The sequence below is a fragment of the Chrysemys picta genome, chromosome 14 (genome assembly GCF_011386835.1).
Source record: "Chrysemys picta bellii isolate R12L10 chromosome 14, ASM1138683v2, whole genome shotgun sequence".
Taxonomy (NCBI): domain Eukaryota; kingdom Metazoa; phylum Chordata; order Testudines; family Emydidae; genus Chrysemys; species Chrysemys picta.
The window spans coordinates 7,800,504-7,819,884 of record NC_088804.1 but is presented as its reverse complement, the minus strand read 5'-3'; the positions used below and the strand labels follow the sequence as shown (position 1 = coordinate 7,819,884).

General features: G+C 51.3%; 1 protein-coding gene across 3 annotated transcripts in view; it reads right to left on the bottom strand.

Moving 5' to 3' along the window:
- The window catches only part of LOC135975559 (polymeric immunoglobulin receptor-like), a 92,813-nt gene that overhangs the window by 16,241 nt on the left and 57,191 nt on the right, over positions 1 to 19,381 (bottom strand). Inside the window, exon 1 of one of the 3 annotated variants that reach the window (XM_065566875.1) lies at positions 3,630 to 4,065. The exons of 1 other annotated variant lie outside the window; for it this stretch is intronic. In XM_065566875.1, coding sequence (XP_065422947.1) covers positions 3,630 to 3,690 — 61 coding nt within the window. In that variant the 5' untranslated portion in view covers positions 3,691 to 4,065. Of the gene's footprint in view, positions 1 to 3,629; positions 4,066 to 19,381 lie in introns of those variants that run through there. One more of the 3 variants, XM_065566877.1, reaches the window with a different exon arrangement.

Sequence of the window (19,381 nt, the reverse complement as noted above, 5' to 3'; positions counted from 1 at the left end):
GTTAGCCGGCCTGCCCCACTTGGCTCCAGCCTGCCGTACGGGCTCCAGGGCACCTCTCCCTAAGTGCCAGCGAGAGCACTGGGTGGCTCCTAGGGATCTAGAGAGAAACCCAGATGCAGGGAATTGGGCCCCACAGTGGAACGTCTGCTTCCGGGAGGCAAATCTCAACAGCAGTGGGCCAAACAGAGACTTGGGGGGTGGGGGGATTCAAAGAAGGGAGATAGAGATGGAGACATGAGACAAAAGGAATGTGGAGAGGGGGGGAGAAGAGAGGAAAAGAGAGAGCTGGGAGTGGAAAAGAAAGGATGGGAGAGAGGGAAAGAGAATGTGTGCAAAGCAGAGGAGAGGGATAGAAATATGTAAGAGGCCTAAGGAAAGGGGAAGTAAAATAGACAAAGAAAAAGGAAATGAGGTGAGGAAGAAAGTCTGAGATGGAAGGAAAGGACATTTCACATTATTATTATTCCCTTTGCACCCAGAATCCTCAACCATCCGTTAGAGCCCCACTGTTTTAGGTAGGGTTACCATATTTCAGCAAGCAAAAAAGAGGACGGGAGGAGCCCCGCCCTAGCCCCTCCCACTTCCCGCCCCCCCAGAACCCCCAACCCTCCCCCCATTCCTTGTCCCCTGACTGCCCCCTCCTGGGACCCTGCCCCTAACTGCCCCCCAGGACTCCACCCCCTATCTAAGCCTCCCTGCCTCTTGTCCCCTGACTGCCCCAACCCTTATCCACACCCCCACCCCCAGACAGACCCCTGGGACTCCCACGCCCCATCCAACCACTCCCCACCCCCTGACAGCCCCCCCCCAGAACTCCCAACCCATCTAAACCCCTCTGCTCCCTGTCCCCTGACTGCTCCGATCCCTCTCCCCACTCCTGCCCCCTGACAGCTCCCCCCCAGAACTCCCAGCCCCCCTCCCCCCCGCTCCTTGTCCCCTGACTGCCCCCTCCTGGGACCCCTGCTCCTAACTGCCCTCCAGAACCCCACCCCCTACCTAAGACTCCCTGTTCCTTGTCCCCTAACTGCCCCCTCCTAAGGCCCCCCCCCAACTGCTCCCCAGGACCCTACCCCCTACCTGTACCCTGACTGCCCAAAACTTTCTCCACTCCCCCCAAAAAGCCCCCCCTGAACTCCCGACCCCCCCCCCCCGTTTCTTGACTGCCCCCTCCAGAACCTCCCTGCCCCTTCTCCTGCCCCCTGGCCCCCTTACCCTGCTGCTCAGAACAGGGTGTTGGGCTCTGTGCCAGCCGGACACGTGGCTGCACTCCCCAGCACAACAAAACCCGGTCCCTGGCCCTACACAGTGCTGCTGGACCGGGCTGCAGGGGAGAGCTGCCGGCTCAGAATGCAAGCGGATCCGGCTCCTCTACAGCTGCTCCGGAGTCCAGCCCGTGACTTTCCTGCAGCCCTCCCAGCCACTTGCTCTGCTCTGCCGGGGGAGGGGGAAATCCCGGACATTTTGAGTGATTTACAAATTCCCCCGGACGCTATTTTAGCACAAAAAGGAGGACATGTCCGGGTAAATCCGGACGAATGGTAACCCTATTTTAGGCCCAGTACATACATACTGTAAGAGACCATCCCTGCCTGAGGAGCTCACTGTCTAAACAAGGAGTGGGAGAAGAAAGACACAGAAGGGGAGTCTACATAGTCCCTATGCACCGGGGTCCTGCCAGCCTGTTCCTGGTGTGGGGGCTGTGGGGGGCCAGACAGAAAATTGGGGGCTGTGCCCCCCTTGCTACAAGGCCCCGTCCCTCTTGTTGGGCCTGCCTCCTGGCCAGGTCAGAGGCAGGAATCGGGCAGTGTGGGGCGCTGGCTGTTCGCAGCCAGTAAGAGCTGCGACGTGGAGGGATCTGACTCCAGGGCCAGCAGAGTCCTTGGGGAGCAGTGACTGTGGGGCTGGGGCCCCAGACCCTGGGCTGGAGCAGGTCAGTCTGGTCTGCTGAGGGGAGCCCTGAACCCTCCACCTGCCCTGGGCAGTGCGCCCTGGCGAGCAAGGACATGGGCCAGGGGCTGCTCTCAGGCCCCCTGGTCCCTCACTCAGGCTTATTTCTCTTCTGCTGCTGGAGCTGGGCACCTGGCCAGCAGCCACTGCTCTCTCCACTCTGCCTTCAGAGCTGGGCAGCTGGAGAGCAGCAGAAGCTACAGGGGAACTAAGGCACTTTTTGGGGTGGCTAAAGCCCCTGAAACACCCCCCCAGTGCAGCCCCTGCCTATGCATTAGACCACACTGCCTCCCCCTAATTATTATTATTTATTATTAAGCAGTACTGCTAATGAGCACAGCACTCTGCAGAACAAAGACCAGGACGATGCATTCTTGTCCTGTAGTGCTGATTAAATACTCCGCCTCTTCCCCCGCTCCTGCTCTGCCCGAACCCCGCCTCTTCCCACCCCAGCCCCACCCCCACTCCCCTGAAGACTCCAGAAGCAGTCAGGCCTGCACTCACTGGTAAGTGAGTGACCCGGCCCCAGCCTGCTCCGCTCCCCCGGCTCCCAGCCGCACCACCGGTGAGTGCTGGGGGCGGTTCCCCTCTGCAACCCCAGTACCCTTTCCGGCCTTTAACAAGACTTGCAGCCTGGGGGGTTTCTAGGCCAGAGCTCCCCATGGGGGTCAGGGAGGGAGCGCTCCCCAGCCGCACCTAGGGCCCTGCATGCGGCCCCACTCGCAGCCCTGGTGTGGGTCCACTCCTAGCCTCATCCCAAGCCGCAGCCCCAGAGTCAGCCCCAACTCCCAGCCCTGCTCCTGGCTGCGGCCCAGTCAGAGCCATGGGTCCACTCCCAGCCACGGCCCCAGCCGTAGCTCCGACCCCGGCCTCAGCTCCCAGCCCCGACTGCAGCTCGGCTCTCCGCTCCCAGCTGCGGCTCCCAACCACGGTTCCTGGAGAGGGCGCAGACACGTTCCATTACGGGTAAGGGGGGGAATGATGGAAAAAGTTTGGGGACCCGCCTAAGGGCGCTGGCAGGGGAAGTGGGATGGGAACGCTGGAGTTAGCTGCAAAAGGGGGCTGGGCAAGGGGGAATCATTCCCAATGCGGCTACTTAGCATGAGCAGGGGGACAAAATCTAGGGTGATCATAAAATAGCTTCTTTACCAGCTTTGCGGCCAAAATCTCCACAGACTTGTTCCCACAGACGTCAGTGGAGTTCTGCCAGCCGTGAATTCAGATCAGTCCATTGTTTTTAATCTATGGCCAGGTCTGTGCTAGAAAAGCTTTGCTACTCTAACTACACCGGCAAACCCTCCTAGAGGAGACACAACTCATAGCAGGGGGGAAAGTGCTCTTGCTAGTACAGCTTCCACCAGCTCCTTCAGCAAAATAAGCTACACTGCCACAGCACTTTCTGGCTGGTAGAGCATCTACCCTGGGATTTGCTGATACAGAACGTCTTCACAAAAATCACACCACTCAGTGACAGTGCTGTACCGGCAGGAGTTTCGAGTGTAGACCTGGTATAAGAAGTAAATGCTGTAAATTCATTTTCAATGATGATGCTCTGATCAAAACCAATAACACAGTTGTTACCTCTCTACGCCCTTTAATTCCACAGAAAGATTTGTTCCAGTTCCTCCCTCCTTCGCCTGAAACACTCGCTTCTCTGAAAGAGCCAAACTCCACAAACTCACCCATCCACGGAGACAGGAGAAGCGCCCAAAGCAGAGAGAGCCTTTCTAGCCGGGCTCTCATGTTCCTTCGAGAACCTTTCCCTGGCAGCGCTGTCAGGGGCCCTAACTGAGGAGGTGTCAGATCTGCTGCTACAACAGCCGGTGCTCTTAGTTCTTGCAGCTCATTGACTGAGATAACCCCAGAGCCATTGCTGCACTCTCTCTTCCCGTCCCCTTTCCGCGCTGTCCCTTACGAACTCTCCTCTGCTCGATGGTATTTTTATCTGCTGATTCATTGTTCCACATGTCAGTTTCCTGCCAGTATCCCCTGCCCACTTCCCTAGGGTTTTCTCACATTCTGTCTCCCTGAATGTTCTCAGATCACACAGTGAATTTAAAATTATTGCCGTTGAATTAATTTTTAAAACTTCCTCTCTTCTCTATCAAACTCTACACTAACCCGGCCTTCTCAGAGTTTGAAAGTATCAGACCAGCAATGGCCATGGCCCTGAATCTCCCTCGGCAAGTTCTGAGTAATTTCTATTTCAGTTGTATCCTCTCGGAGGGGGTGTGGATCTGGGTCCAGAATAACAACTATACTATGTAAAATACAAGTGTCATTCCCAAAGAGCGGTGCAGTGGGGTTGTAGTGCAAAGAGTGAGCAAAATGGAGGGGCCGTTTTAACTTTGCTTTGGAAAATCTCATCAGGTTCTAGTCCCTTCTGCAAAACTAAACCCAAACCCAGCCATGGGTCACACCTGAGTCCTATTTTATCTGAGCCCCCCCAGATCATGAAGGGGTTGGGTGGCAGTTCTGCTGTTGGCCCATCAGTCCCTCACACTGACATGCTGCCTGCATATGGAAGGCCTTCATAGCTGCAGTATTAAATCCATGATTAAGAATGAAAATCCCTGATGCCTGATACATGCCACCACATCCAGGAGATGTCAGACCCAGGTGCACAGATGTGATGTCCCTTCATACAAAATGATGCAACTTAACTCTGCACAGGAAATGACACACACCTGGCAATCTAAGTTTAAAAAGAAGAGTGTGTTTTACCTAACCAGAAGAGCAGTGCAGTGTCCATTGGTAAATAAGCAATGCCCCAACGGAGGGTAAGCAAAGCACAGAGTCACCCCTGTGAAGGGAGGAGGAGAGCAGCTGTGCCTGGTGTGATAAGGAATGTCCCTGGCGATCATGTCTGGGAAGAAGGCAACACCATTGGCCATACATGTCTAGGTGTGAGCAATGCAACAGGTCTCAGCTGTCACAATGGAGGCAATGAAGTATGTCACACCTGCCAAGAGGAAGGCAATGCAGATAGGCAAAAGGAAATATCACGGTACTTCAGACAAACTAAGGTGAGATCTACACTAGTGGCTGTATTCCGTGTCTAGGCATGTGGTTGAGGAATCACCCGCCATTGTCCCCCCAGAAGCAAGTGTGCGCAGGCAAACAGAGAGTGAGGGAGCTAGGCCACCTGAAGGGTGCGGTGGTCATGCCTCCGGCTGTGGCCTGCTCCCGTTCCCATGCCAACTGGCAGCATGGATGGGGGTAAAGGGAGTGTACCAGGTCTTGAGTCTCTTGAGTTTCAATAGTCCTCCTGTCCCACAATGCACTGAATCCTTTTCTGCCTGGTCCTTCCCCAATCTATAAAGGGCCATGTCACCCGTTTTCACCAGTAGGCATGAACTGTGCTGACCACATCAGAACAGCTTTCTGCTGAACTCTTACTATCCACATACAAAGAGGAGCTGCACAGAACAGGGGTGGCGTTTGGGGGTTAGGTCCAGGAAGGGGAAGTGGACACTAGTTATCTGAGGAAAAAGTTAGTCCCAGCAGTCCGCTCTCCCTTGGAAGATGACAAAATTCTCCTCTCCCTGTCCCTGGGGTCTGGCTTCTCCCCGCAATGAGCCATGCTGCACAAGGTCGGAAATGAGGGTGCGTAAGGAAGCCGGTCTGGCAGCTGGATAAACACAGTGCGATGTCCCTTTGCTATGGACAGGTGAGGGGGTCATGGTGCTGCTCTGAATCGCCAGGGAACCAAATAAAGGGGCCATGTCTCATGTTGTTAGGCAGGCACAGAAGCAGGATTTTCTGGTGATGCTGGGGCAGAGGGTGGTCATAGTTCACATTTTCCTTTGCATGGCAAGTCCATGTGCTTGATGAGGATATAGTCAATTTCCAGTCAAATTGCCTCCCAGGCCTGTAAGCACATTTCAACAAATTTGTGGTGTTGCAGCAGCTGAAGCTGGGTCTTGATGGTCACGGGCAGAACATATCTGCTTAGTCCACCTTCACAGCCCATCAAACCCCTCCATTCAGCGACAGGTACAGGGGTGACCATTTGCAGAAACATCTCTCTGGCATAGAGTGCCGGATCTCCTCCCCAGGACTGGAAAGCCATGTCCCTGTTCCATGCTGGTATCTTGACAACGTATATTTTCTCCAAATGTTGGCCGGCCTTTAAAGAAGAAATTGTAAGCTGGTAGCGTTGCCCCTGGAATGTATTGCCACTCCCCGGCCTTCTGAGAGTCTATGAAAATTCTAAATTTTTAAAACCTTAGTACACATATCTTAGTGTCAGTAGCCTCTGCTCCTTCCTCATGGGCTGCAAAAGCTGTCTGGGATCCAAGGATGGTCTAACAGTCACATTCCTGGAATGCTGAAAAGTATCAATATTGTGGCCTCCTTCAGTAAATTATGATAAGGAGGAAGATTTCTTGGCTTTTGCAAAATGAAAAAACATATAATGCTACCCTTGTCTTTGAAATGGCAGGACCTTCGGCTCCCGGGAGGGAAACCATTCTGCTAGAAGGGCAGGAGCGGCACCCCAGAGACAGCAGAGGCAGACGGAGTAGGATTCTGTAGCACCTGGTTATTGGCATGGACAGGAGGAATCGGGAGCAGTTTGAGTTCCTCAGGACATGGGAGGATCCGACACTTCAGCAGCAAAACACACCATGTGATGGGTTGGACTAGGCCCAGAGGCCACTTGTTGGAGGCCTCGATGTCCTGCCACATCCATCCCAGGAAGGAGCAGTAAAGGAGACCTCCGAGCAGCCTAGAGTGGCTGCAGGTGAAGCAGCCAATCAGGGCCCAGGAGGGCCCTATAAAAAGGAGCTGCAGAGGCAGGGACAGTCAGTTCCTTGCTGGAGCTAGAGGAGTGCACGTGTTGTTCCTGGCTGGCCAAAGGGAACTGCAGCACCATAGAGAGCTCAGTGCTGGCAGGGACTCGGGGAGCAAAAAGGGCTCCTGGCTGGCTGCTGGGCCTGAACTTAGATGAGCCCTCAGGTGAGGGTGAAGCTTTGGCAAAGGCTGGGGCCATGGGAAAGTGGCCCAGGGAACTGAAAGCCATGTAGTTAAAGGGACACGGTGGCATGTGGCTGCTATTCTTAAGATCCCTGGACTGGGACCCGGAGTAGTGGGTGGGCCTGGATCTCCCCCACTCCTCCAATAGGCCAGTGAGGAACTGCCTTACAATCAGACAGTGAGAAACCCCCAGAAGGGGAACTGAGCTACTTCGTGGCCCAGCTGGGGCCAAAGTAGACCAAGCGGGCAAAACCTTTGCCTCCAGGGAGGAAGCCTTGGGGGTATGGCCTGATACCAGTGCTGGGACTATTTAAAGATTGCAGACACACCCAACCAGAAGGGGGTGCCCATGAGAGGTGGTTGCCATGCCGTTACACACCGATGAACCTGTTCTTGGAGCAGAAGGCACAGCATAGGGAAGGGGGCTTCCCTAATGGAGAGACTGATAGAGCTGGTGGCTCAACAAGTTTGGGGTGCATCTGCCACCGTGGCCACTGCACCTGTCTGAACCACCCCCTACTTTGGCCACTGCCCCAGGTGCTGCTGAGACAGAGGACCCAATCACACCCAGAGTGACCAGGCAGGGTCTGCAGGACTCCCAGGACCACAGGGAGATGTCCTCAGCCAAGGGGTCCGGCAGGCCAGATTTGGGGGGGATCGTAACCCCAATGGGGTGTGGGTGACGCTGGGAAGAAGGGTCCTGCCACCTAGAGCCTGAGAGCGTGTAGCCACCACCAGAGCAAGTGTCCGACCTGCAGCCCAGCCAGGGCTGGGCAGGAGGCCTGGGACGTGTGAGGAACAGACTGAACTTCCCTGATGTCCCCGTGCCACACAACGGGGTGACGGGTTTTCCTTTCACCTTTCCCATGTTTTCCTTATTTTTTTTAATTGGTTGCTGTTTAATAAATTGTATTTGCTTTGAACTGTATGTAATGATCAGTGGGTCAGGGAAGCGTCCAGTGCAGAGAGAGCACCCCGGAGCATAGGCGCCAACTTTTCCTGGTGCCGGTGGGTGCTTGCACCCCCCGTCCCCACCCTGCCCTTGCCTCGCCCCCATTCCAACCCCTTCCCCAAAATCCCCGCCCCAACTCCACCCCCTTCCTTCCCCTATTGGACCCCTTCCCCAAATCCCCGCCCTGGCTCCGCCTCTTCCCCCGAGCTCGCAGCCTTCCCCCTCCTTCCCCCCTCCCTCCCAGCACTTGTCGCCGCGAAAGTGCTGGGAGCTAGGGGGAGAAGCGGCACACTCAGGGGTGGAGGCGGAGCGGAAGTGGAGGTGCCCTGGGGCAGGGGGATGGGGCACCCAGGGAGTCAGCGCCTATGCCCTGGAATGGGGACACCCCAGCCCCTGCCCGAAGTGACCACGACAAGGTGTGTGGGGGGGTCAAACCTCCCAGGAATCCTGGGCCCAGCCTTGTTGGGGTTACGAGGACTCTGCTACACGGGAGAGTGGAAGGAGAGTCCTCGAGGTCAGGCAGGGCTCTGGGTAAAGGAAGTGGGAGCGAGGACTCAGATCCTTTCACTAGCCCATTTCACCGGGTCAGTGTCTAAGCCAGGAAAGTTCTCCACAATAGCGGGACCATTCCCCCGCTTACACATACATTCTTGCAGGAATAGTCGGTGTGTTACCTGATCTGTGAGTTGCCCCACTGCTCAGTCTGTCTGGGCTTTTTAAAAAGTATTTCTTCAAGACTCAAATAAAGACAGATTGAAAAGATATCTGTGAGATGCACTAGTTTCATCTCCTTCCAATACACGGAAGTAACAAGCCTTTCAAAATGAATTCACTTAAACTGTTTTTACTCTCAAGTCATGAGTGGAAAGTGGTGGCTTACATAATCACCCAAATAGGTTTTAAAGGAGAACTGAAAGCGCCTACACCCTGCTCAGGGTAGAGTTCGGGGCGCTGGGTTTCTCCTGCATGTTCTACTGCCCTGCCCCGGCCACCAACAGTCTGTGGATGGGAGGTGCTTTAACACTTAAACTGATAAGAGTTTTCTCACATCTCACTTAATTGGTCATATCCACCACGTAGCCACAGTTCTGGTGGCATGTTAAACCCTCCAGTGCCGCAGCTAAGCCCCCTGTTATAGTTAATGCTGGGGGCTAGGTCCTCGGCTGGTATAAAGCAGGGTAGCTCTATTGAATAGAATGAAGTCATATCAGTTTACGCCTGAAGAGAATCTGACCCCTTGTGTCTTAATTTTACTGACCTAATGGTTTCTCCACCCTTAAAAAAAACGATTTAAATAGCAAGGACACTGAAAATAGCCGGCAGAGCCCTGGGAAAGGCTAAGGGCCTCGTATGTGACTGTGTGTTTGGGGTTGATACAGGAAGAGACCAAAATAGGACACAAACCAATGCAGACGTGAACAAGCCCCTGCCTCTCAGGCTGGAGCTTCTAGGCAGTGTGCTACACGGTGCAGAGATGGATGTGAAGGGTAATCACCGGTTACACTCAGCTCTATTAAAGGGATTTGCGGCTGTGGCTAGACAGAGCTCTGGGCACAAGACTGCAGACCACACACTCAGTAATGTGCTCGGAGGGGAAAAAGGGGAAGCGAGAGTTTAGAAGCTGTAAAAGCTGAACAAACAAAAGACTCTGTCTATGTCTACCCGGCGGCCTATGTCAGCCTAACTTATGTCGCTCAGGGATGTGAATAAACCACCCCTTTGCGTGACATCAGTTACACCAACATAAGCCTTCGTGTGCACAGTCACCACGCTGTGTCAGTGGGAGAGCTTCTCCTGCCAACGTCGCTTCTGCTGTTCACAGAGGTGGTTTTTTCATGCTGACAGGAGAGCTCTCTCCCATCGGCCCAGAGCGTCTTCACCAGGTGTGCAGCACCTGCGCAGTTACATCGGTTCAGCTGTGCCGCTGCAGCGCTGTATGTGTAGACGTGGCCTCGGTCTCATGTCAAGGTGCTGACGAGAGAGCCAGTGACAGCAACAGTGAGGGTGGGAATTGGAAAAGGGGCACGTCTTTCTTAACGGCACTTCTTTGTGTGTGCACAGGTAAGAGCTCTGCTCCATTTGCCTCTTCACTGCAGTCCTGGGTCTGGGGTCATGCTGTTTTAAGAGGCAAAATTCTCTCCTCTGAGTCATGTGACACATGGGAAAGGAACACCAAGATTTATTAATGTCAAAGGCTTACAACACTCCACGCTAAAAAGACACTAAACTGGGACTCAGGAGATCTGGATTCAATTCTCTGCTCGCTGTGTGACCTTGGGCGAATTATTTTGGTGGAGGTGAACTAATTTTAATGTGAGCTGCGTGTCTAAATCTGCTAGCTACCTTTGAACATCTCAACCTTCATCTCTCTCTCTCTCAGATTTCGCAAAGAGATGGGAGGCACAATTAGATTCCTTTTTCCTTCCAGGTGTCTGTCTTATTTCTCTAGATAGTACTGTAAGCTCTTTAGAGGCAGAGATGGATTGTTACTATATGTTTATACAGTGTCTGGAATAAGATGTCCCAGTTCTTGGTAGAAAGGCATAGGTGTACTGTAATGGTAATATTAATCTATTGCAAAGCTGGTCAAAAACCACACACATTTTTGTTTCTATTTTGCAAAGTTCCAAGTTTCTGCAACACTTTTATCCATATTTTTTAAACTTTAGGCCAAATGTTTGAATTTGTTGGCAAACTCTGTACTGAACATGACTTTTTTCATATACGCAAATGAAAGATTTTTAACTTGAGTTCACTGAAATTTCTGATTTCAAGAAATAGACAAAAATGTTGCGAAAACTGCAAAAAAAATAATTTTGAAGATGTCAAAAATTATCACAAAAAGTTTTCTTTTCAAAAAAGCCCCCCCACACACACACCTTTTTTTTAAAAAGCAGAAAAAAATTGTGCAAAAAAATGTGATTGGGTCTAACAAATAATAATCAATAACACTGGGCAGCAGGGGATGCAGTCACACGCAAGTGTCACAATGACCCTCCCTGGGAGTGGAAAATAGTTTTCAGTTGCACAGTGTGGAAAACCGCACAGTGCCCTGTTTTGTTTTTAAACTAAGCTCCCACCCCAGCCCTATTTAATCTCTGGAGAAAGTCCAGAGAAGAACAACAAAAATGATTAAAGATCTAGAAAAACACGACCTATGAAGAAAGATTGAAAACATTGGGTTGTTTAATCTGGAGAAGAGAAGACTGAGGGGGGGACACGATAACAGTTTTCAAGTACATAAAAGGTTGTTATAGGGAGGAGGGAGAAAAATTGTTCTCCTTAACCTCTGAGGATAGGACGCTGTAGACAGACACAGTAGGCAACTCAGGCCAGTGAGAAGGGGCCATTTTCTAAGCCATTTAAGCTTAGAATTGCACATTAAGTTAGATTTCAAAGTGATCCAAGCCACTCCCAGTCCCTATTCCAGCCCAAATGAATGGTGTTAAGTTAGCAAATGAATTGTAGCTCTGCAGTTTCTCTTTGAAGTCTGTTTTTGAAGTTTTTTGTTGAAGGATGGCTACTTTTAAATCTGTTATTGAATGTCCAGGGAGATTGAAGTGTTCTCCTACTGGCTTTTGTATGGTACCATTCCGGATGTCTGATTTGTGTTTATAACGCAGGTGCTGTATGGCTGTCTGTGAGTTCTGTTTTTTCATACCAGGCCCATCTGCATGGCACGAGCCCTTGTGTTAGACACCACCACTATATGATATTGTTTAACATTTACACTGTGGTAGCAGTTAAAGACCTCAGTCGGGTTGAGCCCCATTGTACAAACATATAATAAAGCGCAGTCCCTGCCCCCAAAGAGTCCTAAACACCAGTGCACCAAGTGAGAGGGTGGAATTTCTGCCAGTCAACATGCAAGGTTCCCCTCACATCCTTACCTCACCAAAACCCCAAAGACACACTGAAAACCTTTACTGAAAGGAACACTGGAAAAAACACTGCCGGGGAAGAAAGACCAGTATCTAAGCGCATGCTCTGGTTCAGGGAGGAACTGAAAGACAAAATGAGTATTGAACAAACCGGACTGTCTAAACAGAAGGCGTGTATGATAAAGATACTTGGAAACGCCTCCGTGTCACAGACTTGCTGTCACTGTTAAGTCTCATAATACAGAGTTTGTTGCTCATGATAAACCTGATGAGAGAGAATTTGGTACTGATGGTAAATCCCATGAAAAGGTGTAACATGCATGATTTTTGGGAAAAGCTTTTAAACATGCTAGGAGTAGTATCAAGGAAGCCCTAGAAGGATACTGCTTCTCAGCTAATACCTGTAAATAGGCTTAGAGCTTGGCACCGCAGGGCAACCATAACGAACCTAGCTTCTGGGTGGAAAGGGAAACTGAGGCACACTGCCTCATGGCATCGGAGGCTAAATGCCAAGACACCTACACTCTAAAACCGCGGTTCTCAAATTTAGCAACCCAAGGACCCCCATTTTGTTTTAATTTTTTTCACAGACCCCCAAGCCTCCGCAGGCCCTGCCCCCACTCCTCCCCTTTCCCCAAGGTCCCACCCCACCTCTTCCTGCCCCGCTCCACCCCAGCCCCTCCTCTTCCCCACCTCTTTCCACCCCTCCCCCATCCCCGCTCCTCCCCTTCCCCACCTCTTTCCACCCCCTCCCCCATCCCCGCTCCTCCCCTTCCCTCTCAGTGCCTCCTGCAAGCCGCGGATCAGCTGTTCCCAGGCATGCAGGAGGCACTGGGAGGGAGGGGGAGCAGTCGATCAGTGGGGCCCGTGGCCCCGGACATGATTCGGCCTCCTCCCCCTAGCGCGCTCCATCCCCGCTCCTCTCCCTCCCTCCCAGCGCCTCCTGCACACTGCTGAACAGCTGTTCCCCAGTGTGCAGGAGGCGCTGGGAGGGAGAGGGAGGAATTGAGGGAGGGGGAGGAGTTGATCAGCAGGGCCCGCGGCCCCCCTGGAGAACTCTCGCAGACCCCCAGGGGTTCATGGACCCCAGTTTGAGAAACGCTGCTCTAAAAGAGTTGGATATCTGCATTATGTTAACAATGTTACACAGAAGAAGGCTTTCGGGCAACATGGAAAAAGAAAGACAGAACTTTGCAAGAACACCTGTGAGTGACACTACAATGTTTGGTAACACTTGGAAGTTGTAAAGCCAAACCCTGAAGAGAACCTTGGGCACACGGCCTCCGCATTAATCAGTGACTAACCCTCTGGCAGTAAACTAAGGGGGGAGGCGTGACACTGCACCCCATATTCTTCATGGTGGATTATGATATGATTGTGGCATGACTATGATGCATTTTGTACAAAATGGGTCATGTAAGGTGTCCCACTTAACAAATGATCATATCCCCCACAAACAACACCCAGGCCATAAGGAGGGGGTCATGTTATGACCCTTGGCCCTTAGCCTTGGCTAAAGACACTTAAAGTCTTGTTCCAGATCCTCATCTGCTGTAAATTGGTGTAGCTCTGTTGAACCCAATGGAGTTGTATCAGTTTACACCCAAGGAGGCTCTGGCTCCGTGGCTCTTCATTTTACTGACCAAATGGCTTCTCCAAATACAGTCTCAAAAAGACTAACAGGGATATCTGAATGTAGCCAGACAGAGCCCTGGGAAAGCCTCTGTAAGAGACCACGATCTGGAGCAACACAGGCAGATACCAAGACAGGAAACAAACCACGGCAAATGAGAACAAGCCCCTTTCTCTTAGGCGATGTGTTACATGGTAGCTCTGCAGAGATCGATGTGAAAGAGAACTCACCGCTTACACACCGAGAACTATTTAAGGGATTTCCGGGTGTGGCTAAACAGAGTTCTGACTACAGGCAGCGAGTTCACACACAGTCACGCACTCGGAGGGGGAAAGTGGAAGTGCGCACTCAGAAGCTGTAAAGCTGAACAAGAGAAAATCTCCCCCTCATGTCACCGCTCTGAAGAGACTGAGTCAGCGACAGCGGCGGCAGCGAGGGTGGGAAAGGGGCACTTCAGCCATGGAGAGAACATCGTTCTTAACAGCACTTCTTTGCCTTGGCTCGGGTAAGAGGCCTGCTCCATTCTCCTCCTCAGTGCAGTCCTGGACTTGGGGTGGTGCTGTCTTAAGAGGCCAGATTCTCTCCTCTAAGTCACTTTGCCTATGGAAAGGGAACACCAAGATTTAGTAACTTTGAAGGGCTCCACCTTTCGATATGTTTAAGATTAAGTTAGACAAGTTTATGGAGGGAATGGTTTAATGGTAAAACATAGTAGTCAAGGAAAACCAAGCAATGGTAGGTAAATAGTATAATGGCTAACAGGGGTCAGGATGGAGACTCTTGCCTATATGCTCGGGGTCTTACTGATCGCCATATTTGGGGTCGGGAAGGAATTTTCCTCCAGGGCAGATTGGCTGAGCCTCTGGAGGTTTTTCGCCTTCCTCCGCAGCATGGGGCAGGGATCTCTAGCAGGAGGGTCTCTGCCGATTGAAGTCACTAATAACAGGATTGGGGACTTCAGCAGCAGAGTCCAGGGAAGGGGTAGGGACGGTTTTATGGCCTGCAGCATGCAGGGGGTCAGACCAGATGATCATAATGGTCCCTTCTGACCTTAAAGTCTGAGTCTATGAGTCTATTACGTTCAAGGGACTAGATTGGGACTCAGAAGATATCGGTTCAAGTCCCTGCTCACTCTATGGCCTCGAGCCAGTCATTTGGGTTCAGATTAATTACATTTTATGGGAGTTACATCTCTGAATCCTCTAGTCAGCTTTGAAAATCCCAACCTTGATCTGTGCCTCAGGTGCCTATCTGCAAATCAGGAATGAGATTTCCTGTGTCCTACCCATTGCGGTCTTGTCTCTCTAGATTGTTCAGTGCAGGAATTGTCTTGTCTCAGATTATCTGTTTGCCGAGAGCGTGGTTGGAACCTCTAGTTGCTTCTGTACTAGTGCTAATAAATATTATTGGTCAAAGATTGAAAGCTGTTTAGAAACGTTGCACAAATCTGTTTTCCATTTCGCAGGGTTCATAATGGGCCTGTTTTCCATGTATTGTGAAGTCATTCTTCATTTTTGTTTAATCAAATATGTGGGTTTTGATCGAGAAAGTTGTGTTTGAAGTGGTTATCAAAACATTGTTGACCTTTTTTTACCATTAATCATTTGTTTAACTTTTAACTGAAAAACTGTGTCAAAAATTTCACCCGGCTCCAAATAAGAGGGCAACTGGTGTGGCTTCCACATAGGCAAAGTGACCCAACAAGCCCACCAAGGAGTGGAGAAAGCTGCCCAGTGTGGAAAACTGATCTGTGAGCTGTTCTGGTGTATGAACCAAGCCCCCCAAACCAACCAAGATTTCCTGGGTACAATAGGCTTGAACCATGGCCAGTTTGGTCTTCAGAATTAGTTGCAGGCACTACTAGATTCATAGATTTTAAGTCAGAGGGGGCCATCACCATCATTTAGTCTGTGATACAGTCCACAGAATTTCACCCAACAACCTCTGCAGGAGGCCCATATCTCATAGTTGAGCTAACGCGCATCTTTTAGAAAGAGACATCCAGTCTTGATTTAAAGCAATGGAGAAACCACCACGTCCCAGGGGTGAATTCTTCCAATGGCGGTTTGCGCTCCTGCTGCTGGTGTAAAGATGGGGTTGGGAACACATGAACCACCTTGAAAATCTAACCCTTAAAGGGCAGTTCTATCATCCAAAGAGTGACTGGGTAAAAATGGTGAGTTGTCACTGGGCTGACGTGTCCCCCAGGTGTATTGAGAGGCCTACCTGCTGCCCTTTGGAACTAAACTGGATGTTGGGTGCACTTTGCTCCTGGAAGACCGGCATCAATCCCATGATGTCACCTTTACAGAGAGAGCTTTCAGAGCCGAGCAGCAATATAGAGTGCACCAGTGAGGTCTGTACATTGAAAGGGTTACAGAATAACCCTGTTCCCTCTGCAAGACACTGTGGAGCCACATGGTGCATATCTACCCATCCAGGGTAGACCTGTAGTGCCCATCTCCACCATATCTAAGCACTGCTGACCACTTTTACTCCTGCCTATAGCAAGACAGGATTACAGGAACTGCCAGAATGGATCGTACCAATATCAATCTAGTTCAGTATCCTCTCTCCAGGAGGGGCCAACGCCTGACACTGCAGAGGAAGGTGGAGGAATCCCAAGGTAGAATAATTCTGGAATAAAAATATTAAATAGTGTAGAGCCAAGAACCAATTCCTGGGTGACTCCGCTAGGAACTGACCCACTCAATGAGGAATTCCAATCTACAGTTACATTTTGGGACCCATCGGTTAGCCAGTTTTTAATCTAGTTCACATGTGCCCTGTTGATTTTGTATCATTCTAGTTTATTAACCAAAGTGTCATGTGGTACCAAGTCAAATGCCTGACAGAAGTCAAAAATTAGATTAGAATCAGGACTCCTGAATCTGCCTAGTGCCCCGGCCCCTGCACCACAGAGCCCTCCTCCATAGCATATTCGGGATTACTGGTTATACAGTTGTGAATAGATACCAGTCCAGCAAGCAAATACTGCAATGTCCAGCCGCCCAGGCCAGGCAGGATTAACAGGACATTATTAAAGATGATGGGGTTTTGTTTTCCTCCTTTCAGCCTCTAAGGACCATGCTGCCCTTGGCGTATATCAGACCCCGCTCTGTATCTCTGCGGATGTGGGGACGGAGCCCATTATGGAGTGCAGGTTCCGTCCCATGGAGGCAAGTGAAATAGTTTTTATCTCATGGTACAAAGAGGGAGAGACACTAAACTCATCAGACAGCCGCCTCCTACGGTCTGTAACCCTCACAGCAGGGTCTGGTACTCTCAGGATATCCCATGTGCAGACTAAGGATGCTGGAGTCTATACCTGTGAGATGGGGAATATCACCCACAGGTCTACTGGGAATGGCACAAAACTAGAAGTCCATGGTAAGTGGGTCCCACACTGAGCAGTGAGTTCCCTTCTCTCATTTTTCCTCCCTTTGCTTTACTTCCCCTCCTGCTCACCCTTGCAGCTCTGCCCAATGGCTAATGGAACAGAGTTCATGGTGAGCAGGTCACAGACTTTTCAGTGACTTTCCCCTGCTAGTGATGGGTTCCAGGACAGACTGAGAACACTCAAGGTCCCGGTGAGAATACACCATACAGGTTCACGGTGCTGATCACATGGGGCCCAAGGCATGAATGGCCTCATTGGCCAGGGAGTACTGCAATTTCACCTCGTTTGATTATGCAACACAAACTCCTATTGGGTGGAAGGGATGCTATTTAATTAAGCAGCCAATAGAGGACATCCCTTCCACCCAATCAGCACTTGAGGGTAGGAATTTAAATACCCTCCCCCCCAGACATCAAGCCAGACCTCAAGCTATGAGGACAGCACAGAGTTTTCTGCGCTGTCACTCAAGACCTTGGCATATGCTCCTGCTACCAGTTCCCTTTTCCTCTCCAGTGAGAAACACTGTCTCTCTAGGTGCCATTTCTCATGAGTGCCCCTCCCCCAGCAGGTTTGCCTACCTCCCCTTCCACATGGCATCACGGGTCCACCCACTACATTCTCCCCCCAGGAGTCAGCTGCTCCCCAGCTGGCACCCAGCCCTTGGGAAGGTCTGTCGGCTGGTGCTGTGAGGTCTTTCTGGTTTCCAAGATAGCAACAGAGCAGTAGCCCTAATGCACCAGATCCGAGCTCCATTTTGTCTAGTATCCTGTCTCTGTCAGTGGCCAGCATCACATGCGCACAGCTGGGTGATGAGCCCACAGTCGGCAGTTTGAGATAATCTGCCACCATGACGGACTCATCCTAATTACTCATTAGTAAGGCTACAATTTAGTCACAGGTATTTTTAGTAAAAGTCATGGACAGGTCACGGGCAATCAACAAAAAGTCCTGGCCTGTGACCTGTCCCTGACATACTATAAATACCTCTGACTAAATCTCTGGGGCGGGGTCATTGCGGGGGAGGGGGTCCCTGGGGGGGGTGCTGCTGGGGGAGGCCCCCAGGGGTCAGCTGCTTGGGCAGCCCTGGGATCAGCCATACTGGCTGCCGCAGAAGTCACAGAGGTCGAGGAAAGTCACAAAATCTGTGACTTCCACGACCTCCGTGACAAACACAGAGCCCTACTCCCTGGAGATTAGTGTAAGCCCTGCCGCATACGAGTTTCCATTCCTTTTTGGGCAACTCTCACACTGTTCACTAGGGCTACTGGCTACCCAGACTGTGTCAGGGACCATATGGTGTCACATCTGCTCCCTGTCTCGGTGGCTAAAACAGTAGATAAGTGAATAGCTACTAATGCCCTGTCACTATGAATGGGGGAAACCCCGGGGATTCACAAACACCCCCATGGGTGCTGCTGTCTGGCTGAATATGGCCCTCTCCAGTGCCAATAGGAGAAACTACTCGTCTGTTGTATCATTCTTCAACCAACTCTTCCAAGAGGAAGACCCCGAGGGAGCCACAAAAGCCAGGCAGATATTTAGCTCAGAGATACACGACCCTCTGGCTCTGCCACTGATTTCCAGCCACACCGGAGAAAGAATCCAGTCTCTGATGGCTGTTGGGAAGCTGAGAGTGGATGGAACCAGGCTGCCTTTCGCAGTGCTGACTTGCACCTCGAGGGCAGGTAAGGGACAGTCAGGAAGTGCAGGGATAGTGCTTGCGAATAGCTGCCATCACAATGTGTGACGCTTTTGCAACAGCATCTGACTTCAGGCAGTAAAATCCCTATATCTGGAGGGGGAGAGGGGGGAGGGCATGACAATTCATCCCAGCCCCTTCAGATCCCCAGCAGTGGCACAAAGAGGGGCTGAAAGCCATCAGATCTCCTCAGCGGATGGTTCAGCCTACACGGGATGGGGGAGATCCCAGACAGCCTAGAGCTGGCATGGTCAGCTCCTGTGCCACCCCTCTTGCTGCCTGTGGCATAACGGGCAAGTTGAGGCCCTGGAGACGCAGGAGGGTATTTGTGGAGATTATAGGAAGGGAGACTTTGATTTGTGTTCCAGATTCAACCCCACCTACGAATCAATCTGCAATGGAAGGATGTGTTTGGGTTACTGCACCTCAGGAAGAGAAAGGTAATTGCTTTAGTGCCAGGAAAAGCCTTTTCCAATCTTGCCCTTAGCAGAGTGTCATCTCAGGGGGACACTATCGGCATGTGATATTTCCTTACACTGTCCCCATCACCAGCCCTTTGCACACTGTTGTGAACACCACCACTGCAGTGACTAGTTATCGATGCTTAAACATTTCTGCTGAGGAAGCCCCTAAAGGGCTCAATCAGTTAGTGCTAGGTGCTGTACAAACAGACTAGAGGAGAGTCCTGCCCAGAGAATTTAGCATCTAAAATGACCCGTAAGCGAGTACAGTAAGACCAACAGAGTCAGCAATAGCTCCTGCCCAGCCCTACCCATCTGTCAACTTTAGTGAGAGGGAATGTTTACCCCCATAGTGGAGTCATTCCTTCTGGCTTTCCAGATGCACCGGGGGATGTTTATATTCCACTTGGACAAGCATCAGAGGTGGAACA